This window comes from Ambystoma mexicanum, chromosome 6p, assembly GCF_040938575.1.
Source record: "Ambystoma mexicanum isolate Mex_15411 chromosome 6p, UKY_AmexF1_1, whole genome shotgun sequence".
Lineage (NCBI taxonomy): Eukaryota > Metazoa > Chordata > Amphibia > Caudata > Ambystomatidae > Ambystoma > Ambystoma mexicanum.
In genome coordinates, this window is record NC_090935.1 from 1,119,150,606 (window position 1) to 1,119,169,636 (window position 19,031).

Here is a 19,031-nt window from a genome sequence, read left to right on the forward strand (position 1 = left end):
AATATTTTGTGTATTGCTAGCAGCTTTTCTTTTTCGTCCCTGACGTTATCTTGCAGGTCATTTTTTAGGGTGGGGGCAGGTTGGCTGGTGGGGTTGTTATACAACCATGATATGGCAGACGGGCTTCGGTCATTTAAACTGTGAGCATTATACCTATACATCACTGGTGGAGATACTGTGTTGTTTTGCGTTCCACCCTGTGGCTCTTTCTTTTCTGATATGACAACATTGGATGGTGTGGTGCGATATCCCCATACAAGTTTAGCTCCGTCCCATACCAGAAAATCACCTTCCCTTACAGTGACACTTGCAGTTACATTGGTCCTAGTGGTGCTGTTAATCCCAGTGCTGTTAATCCCTCCCCCCTCGTTCATCTCGATAGAGATGAACGCTATAAACCAATATGTAACCAGACCAAACATTAGCATAAAAAACATCGTAATGCATACAGATAATCCGCACTCATACGAATATCTACATCTCTCATTTAATAATTCTCTCATTCTACTAATTCTATCCGTTGCAGGCTGCCTGTTAGATGCCATGGTAGTTCCTGTTTGAGATATAAAAGTGCATTAAGTGCATGCATGTAAACGTTTTGTTGGCACCATTAGTGCCAATATATATATATATTGATGGGGAATGGAAGCGGGTAGGGTTGCGGGGAAGGGTATTCACAGACAAGGGTGTAAACATGTCATAATTCGATCACTTCATTAATTACATATAAGTCCAAAAAAAAAATATTTTTTTTTCCAGTGGTATATAAGAAGAGAACGCAGCAATACTTCATCAGTCACTTTCCCATTCACGTGCATTGCTGACGCACAAACACAAGTTAACATTCAGACATTCTGTTCAGTTCAATCGGTTGCTGTTGTCTGTGCCTCCTCATCTGCCTCCTCTTGCACATTATTATAAGCTCTTTGCACGTCTGTCAAGTGTATCCAGTATCTCAAGCCCTTCACTTTTACAGCTGTGGGCGTGCAGAACACTACCTCGTATGGGCCGTGGAACCGTGGTGCATTCCATCGACGCACAAAACTCCTGACATAAATTAGTTCGCCCGGCATTAGCTGTAGCTGTTGCTCAGGCTCTGTGACAGACCCTGTTATGTTTCCCTCCTCTCTAGTGAAGGGTGGGGAGAGCTGCTTTGCTATTGCGCGCACTGCCCTTGTTAATTTTTCAAATAGTCCGTGAATTCTTCTCCCAATATCGTGGCGCTCCTGTGTGCATCTGAGTGTTCACGCAGTGGGGAGTGTGCTGTGTGCATTCGTCTCCCAGTCACGATTTCGTGCGGGGACAAATGGTGATCTTTACTTGGCTGATTTCTCAGTTCAAATAGCGCAAGGGGCAGACAGTATATCCAATTTTTCTTCAATGAAAAGCATAGTTTTGATAACCTGCCCTTTAACAGTCCGTTCATCTTTTCCACTACGCCATTGCTTTGAGGGTGATAAATCGAACACAATTTATGTTTTATTCCCAATAATGTAGTGACTTCCTTGAAAAGTTCATTCACAAAATGAGTGCCGTTGTCTGAGCGAATTACGTCACAAATTCCCCAGCGCGGGAACACTTCCCTCACTAGGAACTTGGCGGCGCTTTTAGCATCAGGTCGCGCACATGGTCTAGCTTCCACCCACCTTGAGAATGGGCACACAACCACGATCATGTACCGTGCGCCATTACACCTTTCCCCCATGTCTGCGTAATCAATATGCAGTTCTCTGAATGGGCCAGTGGGTTTAGGAATTGTTCCCCGGAGAGTGAGTAGTGTCATTCCTGAATTGTAGATCTGACATGTTGTGCATTCCATTGCTAATCGAGATACGTGCTCCTGGAGACAGGGCACGAACCATTCTTCCTGTATTTCTGCTGCAATGTGCTGTTTGGTATTATGTGCGGGGAAGTGTAGTTGTTGATACGCAATTTCTAGTAACTGGATGGGCACCACCACTTTCCCTGAGTTATTTTGCCGCCACAGCAAGTCTGTTCCCGACCTGCTGCACCCTCGTTTAGTCCACATCAATTTTTCGTCTGCCGTCTGCGCTAGCTCCTTCCTGCAATTCTAGTATTTGTGATATGGGCATCATGTTGTACCCTTCTGGGGGCTCTTCGGTTGTCTTATGCCACAGCATGTATTCACCTGCGTCATATTTCTGAAAATAGGAAGCCTCCTTGGCGGCAGCGTCCGCTGCCGCGTTCCCCAAAGACACAACGTCTGTGTTGGATGTATGTGCTTGGCACTTTACTATTGCTACTGCAGTGGGGTTTTGTAGGGCCTCAATTAACTCTTTCAACAACTCTGCATGCTGTACTGGTGTTCCGTCTGCCCGTCGAAACCCCCTGCGCCCCCATCTTGCTAGTCCTCCATGTACTGTCGTTGTCATGTAAGCTGAATCTGTGTATATTGTCACTGCGCAACCTTTTGCTGCATGTAGTGCTTCTATGAGCGCAATCAGTTCTGCTGCCTGTGCGGAGTAGTGTGATGGGAGGCGGTACTGCACTAGTGTTTCATACTCACCGTCTTCTAGCCTCACCACTGCCATGCCGACATGTTTTTCTCCCGTGTCTACGTCAATCGATGCAGACCCATCCACGAAGTACACTTCCCCCTCGCTCAGAGCATTCTCACACACCACTGTGTCCTCCCCTCTTTCTCCTTTGTAGGTCACGCAATCGTGGTCCTGCATGTCCTCTAGTGTGCATGCTTCTGTAATGAATGTGGCGGGGTTCACTGTCTTGCATCTCACCACATGGATGTTGGCGCTAGACAATATAATTTCGTAGGCTGTCGACCGCTGTGTTGTCAGTGTGCTTTTTGACCTCTCAAGTATTGCAAATAATGAATGTTCCACAAACAATGTCACAGGACAACCCATTACTATTGTGGCACTTTTCTCAATCGCGAACGCGGCTGCAGCGAGTGATTGCTCGCACGCGAAATGACCTTGCATCACGGCATCCAAAGTACCACTATAGTAAGCCAATGGCTTGTGTCCTAGGGACGTCTTTTGTGTCAGTACTGCTGTCATGAGTGTTCCCTTGCAGTGTGAGAATAGGTAAAATTTGCGTCCATAATCAGGGTTTGCTAGCACTGGAGCGCTTGAAATTAGCTCTTTTAATGATTGAAATGATGTGCTCATTTCTTCTGACCATTCTATTTTTTTTGTTCTCCTGTTGTGCTTCCTTGAGTGCTTGTAGGAGGGGTCTCGTGTATGCTGCATAGTCTAATATCCATGCGCGGCAATAATTGCACATCCCCAAGAATTTCTGCATGTCTTTCACTGTTGCGGGTTCTCCTACTGATCTTATTGCTTCTACCCTGTCGGGAATTATTCTTTTTCCATCTTTTGATATGAGCTGTCCCAGGTATAAGACCTCAGTCAGGCAGTACTGTAGCTTCTCCTTGTCTACCTTGTATCCCTTGTTGGCCAGTAAAGTCAGGAGCGTTGTTGAATCTTTTCTACATGTTGCTTCGTCTTGTGCACACACTAATAAATCGTCTACATACTGAATAATCGTACTCTCGACTGATAGGTTTCCCAAGTCTTCATGCAATATGCGGTTGAATATGCTCGGGCTCTCACAGTATCCCTGTGGTAGTCTGCAGTGTTCATATCTCTTACCCCCCACTGTGAATGCTGTAAGGTATCTACTCTGTTCAGCCAGGGGTATTGAGAAAAATGTGTTTTTCAAGTCTACTACTGTGAAATGTGATGCCACTTTCGGGATGCTGCATAGTATTGATGCAGGGTTCGGGACTAGAGGGAACTCCTTCTGAATTACATCATTTAGGGGGCGTAAGTCCTGTATCATCCTCCAAGACCCTCCTTTCGCTTTTTTGATTGGGGAGTTTGAAGGCACTATTATCCCTTGTGCTAGTAGTGCATTTATTGTCTCTTTTATCCCTTCTTCAGCTTCACGGGACAATGGATACTGTTTAACTCGGGGTAAAATTGCTCCTTGCTTTAGTTTTATTACCACAGATTGTACTCCGTGCAACAGCCCGACATCATGGGGGCCTGTTGTCCACAAATTATTTGGTACGAGCCTCATGTCGTCATCAAAGAACGACGGTGGTGCTCCCACCACTGCCATCAATTGGACGGGTGTTTCCCTGGCTTGAATCAAAATGTCACAGGGCATCGCTATTTCCATTACTATCTCACCATCCTCTTCTGTGTCTGAAAAGAGATCCTCATCTGTTATCTCTCGTAGGGCGATGTTGGCATTTGTACACAGCACTGTACGCCACTCGCATCCCTCCCTATCCATTCCAATTGCAGCGATACTTTTCGCTGACACCTGTACAGCATGCAAGTCTAACGATACCACTGCTCCTGGTGCTGTGTTGGGACACACTATGGGGCGGAAGAGGAACTCCGCTGGGATCCTCCAGTCCATTCTTCTTAGTTCTGGAATTATGTGGGCCAAAGTCTTTAGCCCTTCAATAAACATTTCCTCATTTTCCGGCAGCCCTCGTACCTCCTGTGTGGTTGTGTAAGCTTGCACTACCAACATCGCACGCAAGGGGCATATCCCGGGTGTAGAACACACTATTCCTCTCTCGGTAAATGATATGGTCATGTTAAGTTTACTCAGGAGATCCCTCCCTAATAAATTTATTGGTGAGTGTTCATAATACAGTAAGGGTGTCTTTACAGTTTTACCCCCCACTGTTACATCCAATGCTTCTGTGTAAGGAACTTCAATTACAGCCCCAGAGAACCCCTGCGTCTCTAACTTCCGGTTAGATAACGGGAACCGGCCCTCTCTGATACATGATTTTTCCGCTCCGGAATCAACCATGAATATGAACTGCTTGTCTCCTATCTGCGCCCCTACCAATGGTTCTTCTGCTGCATTGTAGGTTGTAGACAGAACTGGACACGCAAGTGTTCTCTGTGGGCTGTCCTATGTGGGGTGTCTCATTGCTCCGCCCTGATTAAAGACACTTCCTGAAACCACTGACATGCCGTTGTAAGGTGCTGGTACGGGGGCCCCGTTTGCTGTTGTCGCGAAGGGGTTGCCTGGCGTATACTGCATATTGTCATTGTTTTGGGGGTGGTTCTGTGTTCTATACTGGTGCCCCTGTTGCTGCTCAGCATCAACTCGGCCTGGGTTTCTCAGCTGTTGTTGTCCCATTGGAAGACCATATGGGCTCCCCGGTTGGGGGTGGCCATACTGTTCTACCTCTTGGAACCCATTGTTGGGTCTAGCTCTGCACTCCCTAGAGTAATGCCCCCACCGTCCGCAGTTCCAGCAACTCCCTTGTGCGCCTCTAGGGCCCTGCCATCCATTTCCTCCCATTCCCCCATACACCTGTCCACCTCCTCTTCGGCCCCTGTACCCACCTCGTCCCCCTCGAGGGGTCCACTCTTGCCACTGCGGATCTCCGCCTTGCTCCTGTTCATTCCACTGCCGCTGTCCTGCTCCAACCCAATTAGTTGCCACCTTCCTTGTATTGCTATCAGCCCTTCCTCCTCGTCATCTCCCTCCCTGCTGTGTGGGAGCGCGGCTGCTGCTGCTGCAACCTTCACCAACTTTGTCTGTACTAACTTTGCCTCGTCTGCCAATCTTTTCTGCGCCACCTCCTTCTCCCTCTCCTTTATTCGCTTACAATGGTGTACTATTATGCTCTGAATCTCAGGCCATCCCTTTGCTTCAATACCTGCTATTTTGTCGAGCGCCTTTTGCACTTCTTTTGGGAGCCCTCTTTTTATAATGAAGTAAAATAAAGATGTTGATTGATACCAGGGCGTGCCCGTTTCTGCTCTCCACATCTCTTGGACCCGGAAAATGTAATCCATAGCCTCCTCCCCGTCATTCATTGTACACTGCATCACTGACTGTAAGTCTGGCGTATCTGGGAATGTTTCACGTAAGGCATCCCACACCCTGGCACGCACTGCGTTAAAGGAGGCCCCATCATGGCGGTCGCAGTCTAATGTTACTCCCGGGAAACCGGCCTTGACCCATACTCTCTCAGCCTGATCCCCCACTGCTGATACAAGCAAGCTCTTCACATCTCCTATTGCTAGGGGTACCCCAGCAGTGTGATTCTCAAAGGCGTATATCCACTTACTTGCCCCTCCTGATAACGGGGGCAATAGCTTTAATAAATTGGCTTTATCCATTTGAGCCCATGGGATATAGTTAGGCCTCCCTCCTCCCCTGTGTATCAACGGGAGTTGTAGCCTTCCTTTTGTCGTTGCATCCGGACCCGTTTTGGCTGCTGAGGTCCCCAGTGATGCCATTTTCCCCACTCTGTTCCTTGATCGCCCCGTCCACTCATCATCCAGGGTTCTCATTGAACATGTACCATCCCCCCCTTCGCTTCCCCCTCCCATTGCCATACTCAACCTGTCGCTTTCTTCTAACTCGTCCCTTATATCACATAGTAATTCCTCTCTGTCCCCCATAGGCCTTTCTTCATTGTCAATATCTCCCTCTCGTGTCCCTATTTCAATTATTCGTGTCGGTTCTTCTTCAATTCTGTACAGTATCTCGCCTTTTTTCCACCCCTCTTCAGGTTTTCTATTCTCACTTGGCGCTCTAGACGCTTGCCCTGATCTAGCCGCATTAAGTGCTGTTTGTTCACACATGTCTTTTATCCTCGAGAGCTCATCTTTTGCTATTGAGAGTCTTGACTGTAAATCATCTGTGAGTTTCTCTATGTCCACCCTTTGTGTACTTGCCTGGCCTCACTCTCTTGTACTTACATATGGTGGGGGTGCCGTGGGCCGGCGGGGTGTAGTAGTTGTCGGGGGAGGCACATATGTGGGGTCACTGTATCCTTCTGCGGGCACAGGCTTGTTTAATATCGGGTACAAACTTATTACCTCTACTGGTGGCTCTACACTTGACAATTCTTTAACATCTTTCTGTATCATTAGTGGATTGTCTGTGGTGGACGGGAGATCAGGATTTAATGCTGGTGTTTTAGGCGGTGGTATCTCTTCAAATAACCTCCAGAGATCTAGTACTTCTCTCCTATTTTGCAACTGCTTCCCCTTGTACTTCAAACAAATGCATGTGGCCACCATATCCAGAACACTTTTATCAAATGACCCTCCCTCGGGCCATATCTGGGGTAACCCCTCTCCCTTCAACTCGGTTATCCATTGGTCGTGATATTTCTTAATCCGCTCTGCGTAACCTGGTAGATTCTTACAAATATGTGATAAGGGTGTTTCGGCCCCCATCCCTGTGCCTTCCTAGTACTTGTGTGTTTCTGTGTGTCTGCAACTACAATGTAGGTGTATTATCAATATTATTTTTCGTTTTCTACTTCACAATCAATAACGGGCTCCTTTGTGCTCTTCCCCTTGTCTGCGCAATACAAAACTGGCTGTACACAGTTTCTATTCTATTCTCTTTGGGGGGCACATACAAGAGCAAACCATCATTTATTTTGACAATATCAACCCGGAAATCAAAAAGGTACCCACTCACTTCACCGTGTCATTTTTGTCTTCAAAAGTTCTATCCGGTCACACTTACCATGACCATTTAACTATTATACATTCATAGCCGTTTTACACATTCACAACATCAACTTGTCGTCTGACACATACGAGGTGCACACACCTCTTGGTAACACTCTATTCACAATTCACGTCGTCCTCCCTTTCCTCCCTAGCCGGCTGTCCCTGTCCGTCTTACTTGGATATATGGATGCGCATATATATATATATATAGGTCTGCTCTTCCCTCTTCTGGTAGGACTCTTACTTTCTCCTTAAGTTTGTGTTAATCTCACTTTTTATTTTCCCCCTAACCCTAAAGAAAAGAAAAGAAAGAAGTAATAGCGGTCACTAATATATTCGCAGTGCCCCCTTTTGCTGAACACTTTTATCTTATAATCCACTTCTTCATATATTCCCAGTACTAGTCAAGATAGCACTATGCGGCGCCGCCTTCCACCCCCTTTCGGAGCTAGGTTCCCGTCACTTTTATCTCTTATTCACCTCTTAATCCTAATGGCCATATGCAAAGAAAAAGCAAGGAAAATTTTAGGATGATCCTTAGTAGATCTGCGTACCCCCTCTTCGTTCCCTGTCCTACACTTCTTCCCCCACTCCCTTTACAATCGCTCGCACTCAGTACTCACGTGCCCGTCTTGAACCGATAGTCTCCGAAACTGGGTCCGTCCAGGCAGTGTCGCCGTCAGCTCAACAGTCAGCCCCGGCTCCGGCGAGCGGTACTCAAAGGGGATTTTTCAACCGGGATCCCGTACCCTCTCTCTTTTGAGTGCGCACTTCTTAGTGTACCGGTCGCCGTTGGCGGGCAGCCTCCCGGAGCCGGCTCACCGTGCGTATCCCTTTTCGACCGGAGATTCTCGTGCCAAAAGGGGACGGTAATGTTAGGTCGGGAAAGAATAAATAATAATAATAATAATAATAATAATCACGCTTTCGGGGTCACCACTGAAGGCAAGCGTCCCCAGCCAGCACGATCCTCCCCACAATGAGAGACAATGAAGGACTCTCCCAAATCGGGAATAAGGCCAAGACAGAGTGCGGGTGAGCTTAAATGGGAGTTTATCAATGAGAATATGGCATGCAAAGAACTCTGCAAACTCCGAGAGCGCTCTGTCTGACAATAGCAAAGACAGGCGTATATATTTACAAAAAACGTCATAAGAACCTACACACTATAGGGGGCACAAGTTCGATGGGATTGGGTGGCGATGACTAACTATAGGTGCTGCTGTGATGCGGTTGGCTTTGGCTGGAAGACGTCACTGGTCATCCTTGTGGGTTGGGCTGGGCCTGGCAGGTTGGCTGAGTTCATCCGGGCGGTGTTGTTGTGCCATCGCGGCCAGTGTCAGAGATGAATGTCTTTTCCTGACTTATTTGCCCTAGGCCATGCACACCGTAGTCATTCAGTCATTTCAATATTATCTTCTTTGGTAAATCTTCCAATAGGTTATTCTACAGGTTAATGCAACACAGGAGGAATGTACCTTGTGAGGGGTCTGGCGGTAATACGTCAGGACATGGTTACCAGTGTCCTGTTGACCGGGGCCATAGGTCGAGGTGCTAAGCTTCAGGGCCTGGGACGGGCGGTACAGGTCTTTCTGTCTTGTTAGAAGTTGTTATAGATGTGCCGCTGTGTGTTGTCAAAGTGTTGGGTGTCCTGATTGCACAGGGCCATAGGTCTAAGATGATCCGGTGGGTTATGGGGTTTACGAGGGGGCGCCTTTGGAAGTGTGTGTTCAGGCAGAGGTTTACTGCTGTGCTGTAAATAATGCAGGTGGCGGGCCGTGGCCTTGGGTGCTGCAGAGGGGGCTACAAATCTTTGAAGCGGCTCCAGTCTGGTTGGGAGAGGCGGATTAGCGCAGCGCGGGCCTCTGCTCTCATGTCTTGGCAGCCTTCGCAGGGTGGGAGGGGGAATGGCCTTGCACGTATTTCACAAAGGTATCTCCCTCGTGTGTTGCCGATTTTAGGTAAAAACATCACAAACATTTGAACACTCTATAATACTTATTCAAATCATTTTGAAACATGCATTTAAACTTTGCTGGATGTGTCTCGATTATACCCAGTCTGAGCACCTTATTCATACATTATGTTTTAACAACCACAGTATTTAGTTATATGCATATACATTTGCAGTAAGTGAGGTAGTATTAGGGTTGGTGGAGTACATAGAAAGTAACCCGCCACGGTACGTGGCGGGTGTGGCACATGAGGGGCTTAGACATACACGTGTGACGAGTGCATTCTTGCACACTCTTCACATGTGCCCTTGGTATGGTTACATTCGTTTTCTTGTGTACCCTAGCAGCATAAGTTCAGTTGTGGCGCGGGACCGCGGGGCGTGGGGCTTTCAATGATACTTATGAAGAATAATCCCCCGGAAATGCCTTTATCATTTGCACACCCCTGCAGGAGTGTGGGTCCTTCACGGCTGGTGTCATGTACGATAATTACACAATTTCACAGGTTTCTTTAGTAAGAGTGGTTGTATGGAGAGGATACATGTGTTAAAAGTGGTTTCTTACATTCATATTTGGGTACCTGTCTGCTTCCAGCAGATGACCATTCTACAGATCTTCCCATCGCCCAAGCCTTGCTGACCGGGTCATTGTGGGAGCAGTGATACACTGCGGAAGGTGAACTGTTACAATGTTAATGTATTACGCTAGATCATGCCCGTCTTGTTCGTGGGAACGGGCTTGCAGCGGATCTACCATGGTGCTGCGGAGACAGGGAGGACTGAAACTTTCCGAAGGTGGGGGCCGCGCTACAGCGCGCTGAGCTCACACCATCTTTAGCAGACAAAAAATGGTTTCTGAGGCCTAGCTAAATTTAATACGTGCGGGCAATGTCTTCAGCAGGTGAGCCATCCACCACCTGGGCCCTGGTCGTAAGGAGGGGACGCCCGATTAGCCATGGCCCTCACCTGGGGTGGAGATGCAGGCCAGGGGGGGGTCCCTTGGACCACCCCTCCCCTACATTACTCTTTTCCTTTTTATTCTTTTCTTGTTCTGTTTTACTTAACTTGGCCCCTCTCCTTTCATGGGATAGGTTTGTTCTTTTTTCTTTATTCAACTTTAAGAACTTCCTTTTATTTAATGCCCAGTCTTTATCTTGACTTGTACCAATAAGAGGGTTCCAGTATTGGTTCTCACTCTTTTCCCGTATTCTTGACTTTCTATCTTGACTGGGACGAGTTTGAGCATTCCAATAATGATCTACAGTCCCCCTCCTGGGTCTCCTGCTTTTCCTGTTACTAGGTTTGTTCAGGAATAACATCACTGCGGCTCATATCAGGCTGGCACCATCACTTGTCAGGTTGGCCTCTCGGCTCTTCAGCAGTGTTTAGAATGGTCTCTCTGTTCCTTCCTTAGTCGACTCGTTGCGCAATACCTCAATGGGAGTGATATCAGCATTGTTAATGGACCGCTGCTCCCTGCCTTCCGGCCATGCCACCACTTGTTAACTGTTCTGGCTCAAGATGCCTGGTCTACTCCTTGGTCTCTTGAGTCTCTTCTCTTTCCCGACACCATGCGTTTGGGGATGCACTTTTCCATATCCAGTGACCATACTTCTTCCCTCAAACAACTATTCGGTTTGGTCATCCCTCTGTGGCAAGAGTAAATTTTCACTGGAGTTTATTAAATGGTAATAATTTCAGGTTTGGGTTGGAAAAACGCCTAGAAGGAGATAGGGGAATAACCTAGAACTAATAGTGAGTTAATCTGTAGAACAGTGTCAGGAATGGGACAACACAACGTGGGGTTCTCCAAGTGTTCCTGGTACCTTAGGATGTTGCCTTCCACAAACATAAAAATCTTACACGTAATCTTAATAAGCCTATGTCTTCCAGGAACACCCTATTCTGTTAACCAGAGTCCAAAGGGGTTTGCTAACTTAGAAGTCAAAACGTACTCTTAATACATCCTTTAGCCTCCTGACTAAACATGTGCTTCCAAAAGAAATGTTATTTAGTTCTTGGCCAAGAAAAGGGTTCATAAACCTAGTCTGTCAAAGTCCAGCCCTTATCTACAAACACAATCACACACCATGGATAATTCCCTCCAGGGAATACTTGCAGTTCTGAGCTTTCTGTTGTCTCTTAGTTCCTGCACATTTCAGAATCTTCCCTGGTCTTTCAATTCCTTCTCCAGACCTCTCTGCAGCCTTCAGACTTGTCTATGGTCTTCCGCTTGATTGTTCATCTGGGAATTCACCTCTTCCCCTGTCTTTGGTGATGGGCTAGATACTTCCTTTACCCCAGCCAAGGTTCCACTAATCCCTTCTAGGCGGGAAGAAATCTGTGTCAGAAAAAGTCCTCTTCCAACAGAGGCCAAAAAATTACTCCCTGCCAATCCCTTCTGTCGGTCTTTCTCTAGACCTCTCAGTGGTCTCATGGTTTCTTCTAGCTTCCTCGGTAATCCCCTGCAGACTGGCCCGGACTGGCCTATAGGGCAATGCCCGAACCAAAAACACAGAATGCTAGTGTGGGACGTTTTTATGGATCAAAGTGGGCTCCTTTTTTGGCCCATGTGGGTCAGTTTGATATGTTACTTCACTATGCGGCTAGTATATTTGACCAGTGTTACTGAATATATATTCTTTAAAATGCACAATTAGCATCACATTTTATCAAAAACCTCCCCCTTGGGTACTACTCAAACAGTCTGTTACTGAAGGAATGAATTGCCATTTTGCAACTGTGGGACACTTTTTTCATTGGTGCCCGAAACAATTTCATGCCCCAGTCCGACCCTGCATCCAGAGAGTACAAGTGATTTTTACCTTTTACAGACTCTTCCTAGATCTCTCAATGGTCTCTTGGTTTCTTCTGGCTTCCTTGGTAATCCCACCCACACAGTATTCATGATTTTGACGTCTCTAAGGTTTCTTCCTCCTTTCTGGCACATATTCCTCTCAAAGGTCTGGGTGTTCACCTATTGGGTTTGGGTTGGTGGCTCTCTTTCCTCTGCCAATCAACAGCAGTCTTTAATGGATGCAAAGACTGCCCCCCCCCTTTGTGTCCAGGTCCTTGTGAATCAGTGGATATTGTACCCTCCTACCTGAGGTAACGCTGTATCAGGATTCTTTCAGCACAAAGGTTTCTGGCAGTGTGACTGCTGCCTTGAATCTGGCAGAGCTTCCGCTGCACCATCGCAAACAGGCAGGCTTCATCGGTCCATGTAGTGGTCTCTGTTGTCCGCAGCGAGTGGTGAGTAGCACGTCTGTTTACTCCGGCTTATGCCCCTCTTTGTCTTTCCCCAGCACTTTTGATATATTCTGGCAGTGTGTGTATAATTGTAATTCTGCCCGGGATTGGTCCTTCCGTTGGGCGACCTTTCTCCTTTGGTTCTTTAATTGTGTTGATATAGCATTATTTCTGTCTGCTTGTACTGGGTAGGAGGCACATAACTTTGTTATCATTATTTGTTGGTTCTGCAGTTCAAATATACATTGTGTTGTTTGCGCCATCTTGGAACACCTCGTAATTGAGTTTGTAGTTCTGCAGTGCTGCACGGCTTCCTGATTTTGCTGTGAAAGCAGGAGCAGCAACCTTGTCTGACCGTGAATTCTATGGCCAGTCAGGAATCTGCCTCCGCTTTGAGTAAAGCGGTTTGTTGGTTCTGACGAATGCTCATGATTAGATCAGGGACAGGGGCTGCTGGAACATGTATTTCCCTTGTGAAGTGCAAAGTGCTGATGATCTGAAATTGAAAAGTGAAATACTGCATCTCAGAGGTGGTACGAGCCCAGGGAAGGCCACTCCATCCACCCTATGAGAGGCATTTTGGTTAGTGGCTGGAAAATTCAATTCCCCTGTGGCTCAGTCCACTCAAAACAGAGGATTGGCACGGCCTATGACTCACTGCAGTCCTAAACCTATGGCGCAATCTACTTGGGAGGTTGGAATCAAAATGTGTGAGCATATGTATATCAATCTGTCCAGCAAAACTTGTCTTTGAGAACAGCCAGTGTAGAAAGTCTCTGGCTAGTTTCCTAATATTCCTTGATAGCTTCCACAATTTCACTGAATGTTATGGAGCCTGGTAGATTAGCCCTCGTGAGCACCGAGGTGTGTTCCTCTGCTGCCCATTCTTCAGTCCGAACCTCTCCTTGCGGGACAGTGGGATGACATGACAGTTAGTACGCCAGATTGTCAGGCCCAGTTCATATCTTGACATCATACTCTTTTAACTGCAGGAGCCACTTGTTCATCCTTGTGGGCAGTGTATACATACAATACAAACCTATTCTACAAACAGGAACTCTGGACTAAACTACAAAAACTAAAATTGTTCCTGTTGGAAAATTATTAAAATCAATTTCAATTTATATAGTGCATGAAATTATTGCACCCTGCAATAATCAATATTGTGAGCTCTGGTGTTTTTTGACCAAGAGAACTCTCAACATAATACAATCATTCAATTATAAATTCAAAACCAAAGTCTTAATGGTCCTTCCATAATTAAAAAAATATATATATTCTAATCAAAATTGTGTAAACAAATTGCAGAGGGAGCTAAATGAAAACAGAAAGAAGAAACAGTACTTAAAGAAATTCCTTAATATACATTTTTAATAACCAATGAAAGGAATGCAAAGCAAGTGAAAACAAATATTAACATAGGGATAATATAGACCTATAAATAAATTCATCACCTATATTTACATTCACAAATCAAAAAATTATCACATAGCAATGAAAAAGATTGTGTGGAAAAGGAGTTCATTGAGAGCAGGCAGCCTGTGAGTGGTTCCCTGCATGAATGGCAAAACAAGCTTGTAATCCTGCATTACCAGTAACGAGTGTCCTCAGATGTTATGTTATGTTGATTTATACCATGCACAGCTGCCATTTTCATGCTCTCCAGGCGCTGTTGTGGCTCTGTAAGGTAAAGGGGGGTGGGTTGGTTAAGGAGGAAAAGAGGGATAAGGCAGGTGGGGCTCATCTGTTGATGCGTGTAGAGCCAGGTGTAACTGACATCTGTGCGTGCGTTCTTTCTGGGTATACTGTTTTGTATACTGGATGTTTTTTTTCAGACTGGGCAGCGTCTAGTGATTGTGTTTTTGAGTGCTGGAGGCTATTTGGGTTTGTGAGTTATTATGAGAGTGATGTGTGGTTTGGGTGTTTTAGCATGGTGGTACGGTAGCCCCTCAGTGTGTTGTAATTGTGTGGGGAGTGAGCTGGCAGAGAAAAGGAAGTGGTTAGGAGGTTTTTGGTTATTCTTCAGCTATGCAGGTGTATTGTGGCCATTCACATTTGCATAGGCGTGCAGATTCTGGGTGTAGTTTTGGCATTGATTGGGGTTCAAGTGGCCTCCCCGTAAGGTTGATTGTTGTGTAGTGCTTGTTGATCGATATACCAGATTTTTAGCCATTTCTTGAAGGTTAGGTGCTCTTCAGTCATCCTGATTTCCTTTGGAATCTGGTTTCATAGCTTGTCTATGAGAATGGAGATGGTAGTTCCTCCAAGTTAAGTTTCCTTGTCGTGTCTTGTTTCTCTTTGGAGGTCGGTGCTAGATCTTAAGGTTCTTCTGGGTATGAATCGGGTGATTTTTGCTTGGAGGAATTCGGCTCCTTGTCTGTGCAGTGATATATGGGCAATGTAAAGGGCTTTGAAACTGATTTGCTTCTTGACTGGTAGCCAATATAGACTTCTCAGGGCTGGGGTGATATGGTCTCTTCTTTTTAGTCTTATGAATATTCTTGCTGCTGTGTTTTGGATGGGTTGTCATTTTTTGGTGAGGTGTTCAGGCATTCCTAGGTAGGGACTATTTGCATAGTCTCTTCTTGATAATACCACGGAAATGATAACAAGTGTTCGATGTGACAAGTTGAGGTAAGGCAGGATCTCTCTTATTAGTCGAAGATGGTAGAAACATTTGTTTGCTATTGCATTGACCTGTGGTTCTGCGATGAGACCACTGTCCATGAGTTTTCCCCGGTTTGTAATCACTCATGAGGATTCAGGTTGAGGTCTCATACTTCGGGCCAAGTGAGAGAGGTCTATGTTAGGTTGTTTTTTCGTGGTGTTATAATTATTTCCATTTTGGTTGGGTTTAATTTAAGATTGTTATTTGTGTAAGTGAGAGGCCCCCAAAAATACAGTTAAATCTCCCGATGGAGTCAATAAAAACGCATCCCAGGAGGGAATGAGACCAAGACCAAGTGCTGGTGGTATCAAAGGCTTTATCTAAAATAGGGCAAGCAGAATCTACTCTGCTCAAGCCAAGAGAGCTCTGCAGAAAACATGTTACAATTCACTTATATACAGAAAAATCGTCATCAGGCTGTGGGAAGGCCTAGGGGACACATGAATAATTGGGATTGGTCACTAAGAGCAGGCACCTATAGGTGCCATAGGGTCAGAGGCACTTGGTTGGCTTGAGGGCACGTGGTGAGATGACGTCGTGTCCTGGTCAATCGGTCAGCTGGGCTCATCGAGTTGGTATGTAGAATCGACACCTGTAATATGTTTCTTCTGTTACACTAACCATTTGGCAATTGCCCTTGTGGCCACACACTCCCATTCATTAATTACCATAATCTGTTTGTCCGGTAAACTCAAAGACCTGCGTCTTAAACACTTATGAAAACATGGTTCAAAGGCAGGTTATTTATTACTCTCCATAGATTAAACTTCATCCATTCAATACTACGCTTGACCTGTTTAGAAAATTCAGGACACACTGACTAAGGGGTAGAGCTTGTGGGGTCATTGTGTGGCCTGGGGTGTCCATCAGACAACAACAAAGAGGATTTTAAATATATGGCAGGAATGATTAGGTCACTAGAGGCACATACCATCATGGGCATACATTTTGTTGTGGGGGTTTATTGATCAGATGTCCAAACATCATTAAATCTCTGCTAATGTATCTTGACACCAGGAAGGGTAGAGAGGAATCGAAACCCCTTTGTGGTATGGTTCCTTGTTGCACAAAGAAACAGGGCCTTCAAAACACAATTCTACATGCAAGCTTTTACACGTGGCTTACTATGTTGCATTCAAGTCATACTAGTTTAAAGGATACTATATTTTCTGTCTGGCTAAACACTCATCATAACAAAAGAAAACAAAGAACTCATCAAGAAATAAAAACGTGTACTTGAATCAATGTTCATCATTCATTAAAAGCAGTTCAGGGCTTGGGGTCTGTGTGTGCAGCCTTAGCAGGGATTGTGGCTTGTCGAGAGTGATTAGCTGCTGTATTATGTTTATATGATATTGTACATGTATTCACATTTGAACTTATGAAAATGAGGTGGATTAGTGCTGGCATGCACAGTATTATACTGGTTATGCATTATGTTGTTGCAATCTATTTCTATGAGCATCTGTCTACCATATGTTAATATACATCACACTTTCATCATTAAGCTTCACATAAGAACTTCTAGTTACACATATGTGTTATATGGTTCACTTGCATACACATTGCCCCATCATTAGGTTTATATGATCTTGCATGTAAATGGCACGTTGGCTCTGCCCACAATAGCGCGCAAATGATCAAACGGACTCCAGGGTCCCTTCTAACTGTTGACTCTGTCCTGAGGGGCATGGGGATTATGTTCTTTATGGCCAGGGTCTGTGGGGTGTGGGGCAGGTTTATATAGACAGATTAGCTTTTGCACTGGCCCCTGCTCAGGGCTGTGTCTGGGTCAATGAAGTGAGACGGAAGAGAGAAGATACAGTGTGAATTTTGTTGCATTCTCGCAGCCAGTCTTCTCATGGGAACCGAACAACTGCAGGGATGGCAAAGGGGAGGAGGTGGGGGGAGGAATTTGCTTGCTGTGCGCGCCTGGCTGAGAGAGCTACAGACCTGCGTTGAAACTTCACAGCTGTTTTATCTTTACAAAATGGAATCAGTAGCTTACAAAATGGAGTCTTATTCGCCTCTGGTCGAACATTGTTATAAGGGGTGTTACAAGGGGGGTCACAGTTCCTAGGGGTGTTCTCGCACGAGTGCTCTTGGGCCGGGGCCCTGAACCCAAAGCAGCCATGACTGTGCCTAACCAGGAAGTGTAGGAATAGAGGGGGGGGGTTCAAAATGCCCCCTCCTTCCACTCATTTGCCATCCAGGTGTTTATATCGGTAAGACATTTATTGAGGACATTGTCAGGGTTGTTGTTAGTAGTCATCTTGAAAATAAGCTGGGTGATGTCTGGACAGTTGTAGGATGTCAATCCGTGAGCTTATTTGAGCTCAATTAGGGGGCCATGTAAATATTGATGTGGAAGCGATGGCCTCTGGAGCCTCTCTTTCAATGTTAAAGTACCACATTTCATTGCAGTGAGTGCTCTATTGACATATGATATAGGGAAAGTATGTTTCTGTTAGAAAGCCCCTCCCATCTACAGCACTCTTCCCTTTGCTGCTTTCACATAATGATGCTACTCCCATTATCTCATGTGCGTGGCTCCATGGATGTGGTGTTAACAAAACTAAAGTGCCACACGTGGTGTACCCCACCACATAAATAATCCCTAGCCGTATCTAGTTGTGAGACCCACAGGGCCTCCTGAGTGTTTATAGGATCCGGATTTCAGCCAGTCTCCATCATATATTTCCTGTGACGAACAACCTGTCCCAGAACATCTCAACTTCACAGTTTAAATACGTGGTAGCCTGATTCCTACATTCGTGTGAGTCAGCCAGGAACACCAGTGGTTGAAACTCTATTGTTTCCTACCAGTTATTGATTAATCCCTACAACAACGGGTATACAGCCCATTTGCAAAGTGGGCCTTCACCTCCTCGATAAATTCAGGTCCAGTTATACATTCCATCAATCACAGAACAACCCCAAATCTGCTGAAATGCAAAAATGAATATTTGTTGACAGATCTGAAGCCAAATTTTCTAACAATTGCACAGGTGCTAAAAATTGAGCCAACACAGTGAGCACAATTTGGCTGCTAAAGTCATACAGCATAGCACAAACAGGCTTTGTCTCAATCCGTATTACATGAAAACATTTTTACTAGGCGAAAATGAATCAGATTGTCTTTTGTACTGTTTTTGCTGCATAACATAAAAACAAATGTGTTCATTAGATTTCTTTCAATGTTACGCAGCAAACATAGTAAAAAAAACAGTCTGATTCAGTGTTAGTGTAAACACACATTCTTCAAGTAATACAGATTGGGGGAAAACAGGTTTGTGCCATTACCTATTTAATAACAGCACAAAAGCAGCCGTTACATTCATTTGATCCATTTTTTACACAATATATAGCCAAACAATTTTTTTTTGTATTTCTTTCTTCATGTGCACAGTATTGTGTAGCTCTCCAAAAGGTTATTTCCTTTGTAATTGTAACAACATTGCTTGCTTGATGTGTGAGAGGGCATGTATTCAAATGTGGCTTTAGTCTATCTCTTTTAATCAACAGGCTACAGTCTGACCAGTCTAATACCTGGGAGTCAATTCATGACAGAGTGAGGAGTCTTCTGACCTCCAACAGTGCAAAGCAACGACTTCTATGCGTGAGTAACTGGTGTTGACTAATAATTATCCTCACCAGAGATGTA

At 45.4% G+C, this 19,031-nt stretch overlaps 1 protein-coding gene across 2 annotated transcripts in view; it reads left to right on the forward strand.

Moving 5' to 3' along the window:
- SPATA6L (spermatogenesis associated 6 like) overlaps positions 1 to 19,031 on the forward strand; it is a 721,724-nt gene that overhangs the window by 643,547 nt on the left and 59,146 nt on the right. For both annotated transcript variants that reach the window (XM_069625723.1, XM_069625724.1), the window contains one exon: positions 18,893 to 18,986. In XM_069625723.1, the coding sequence (XP_069481824.1) occupies positions 18,893 to 18,986 (94 nt within the window). The remainder of the gene's footprint in view (positions 1 to 18,892; positions 18,987 to 19,031) is intronic.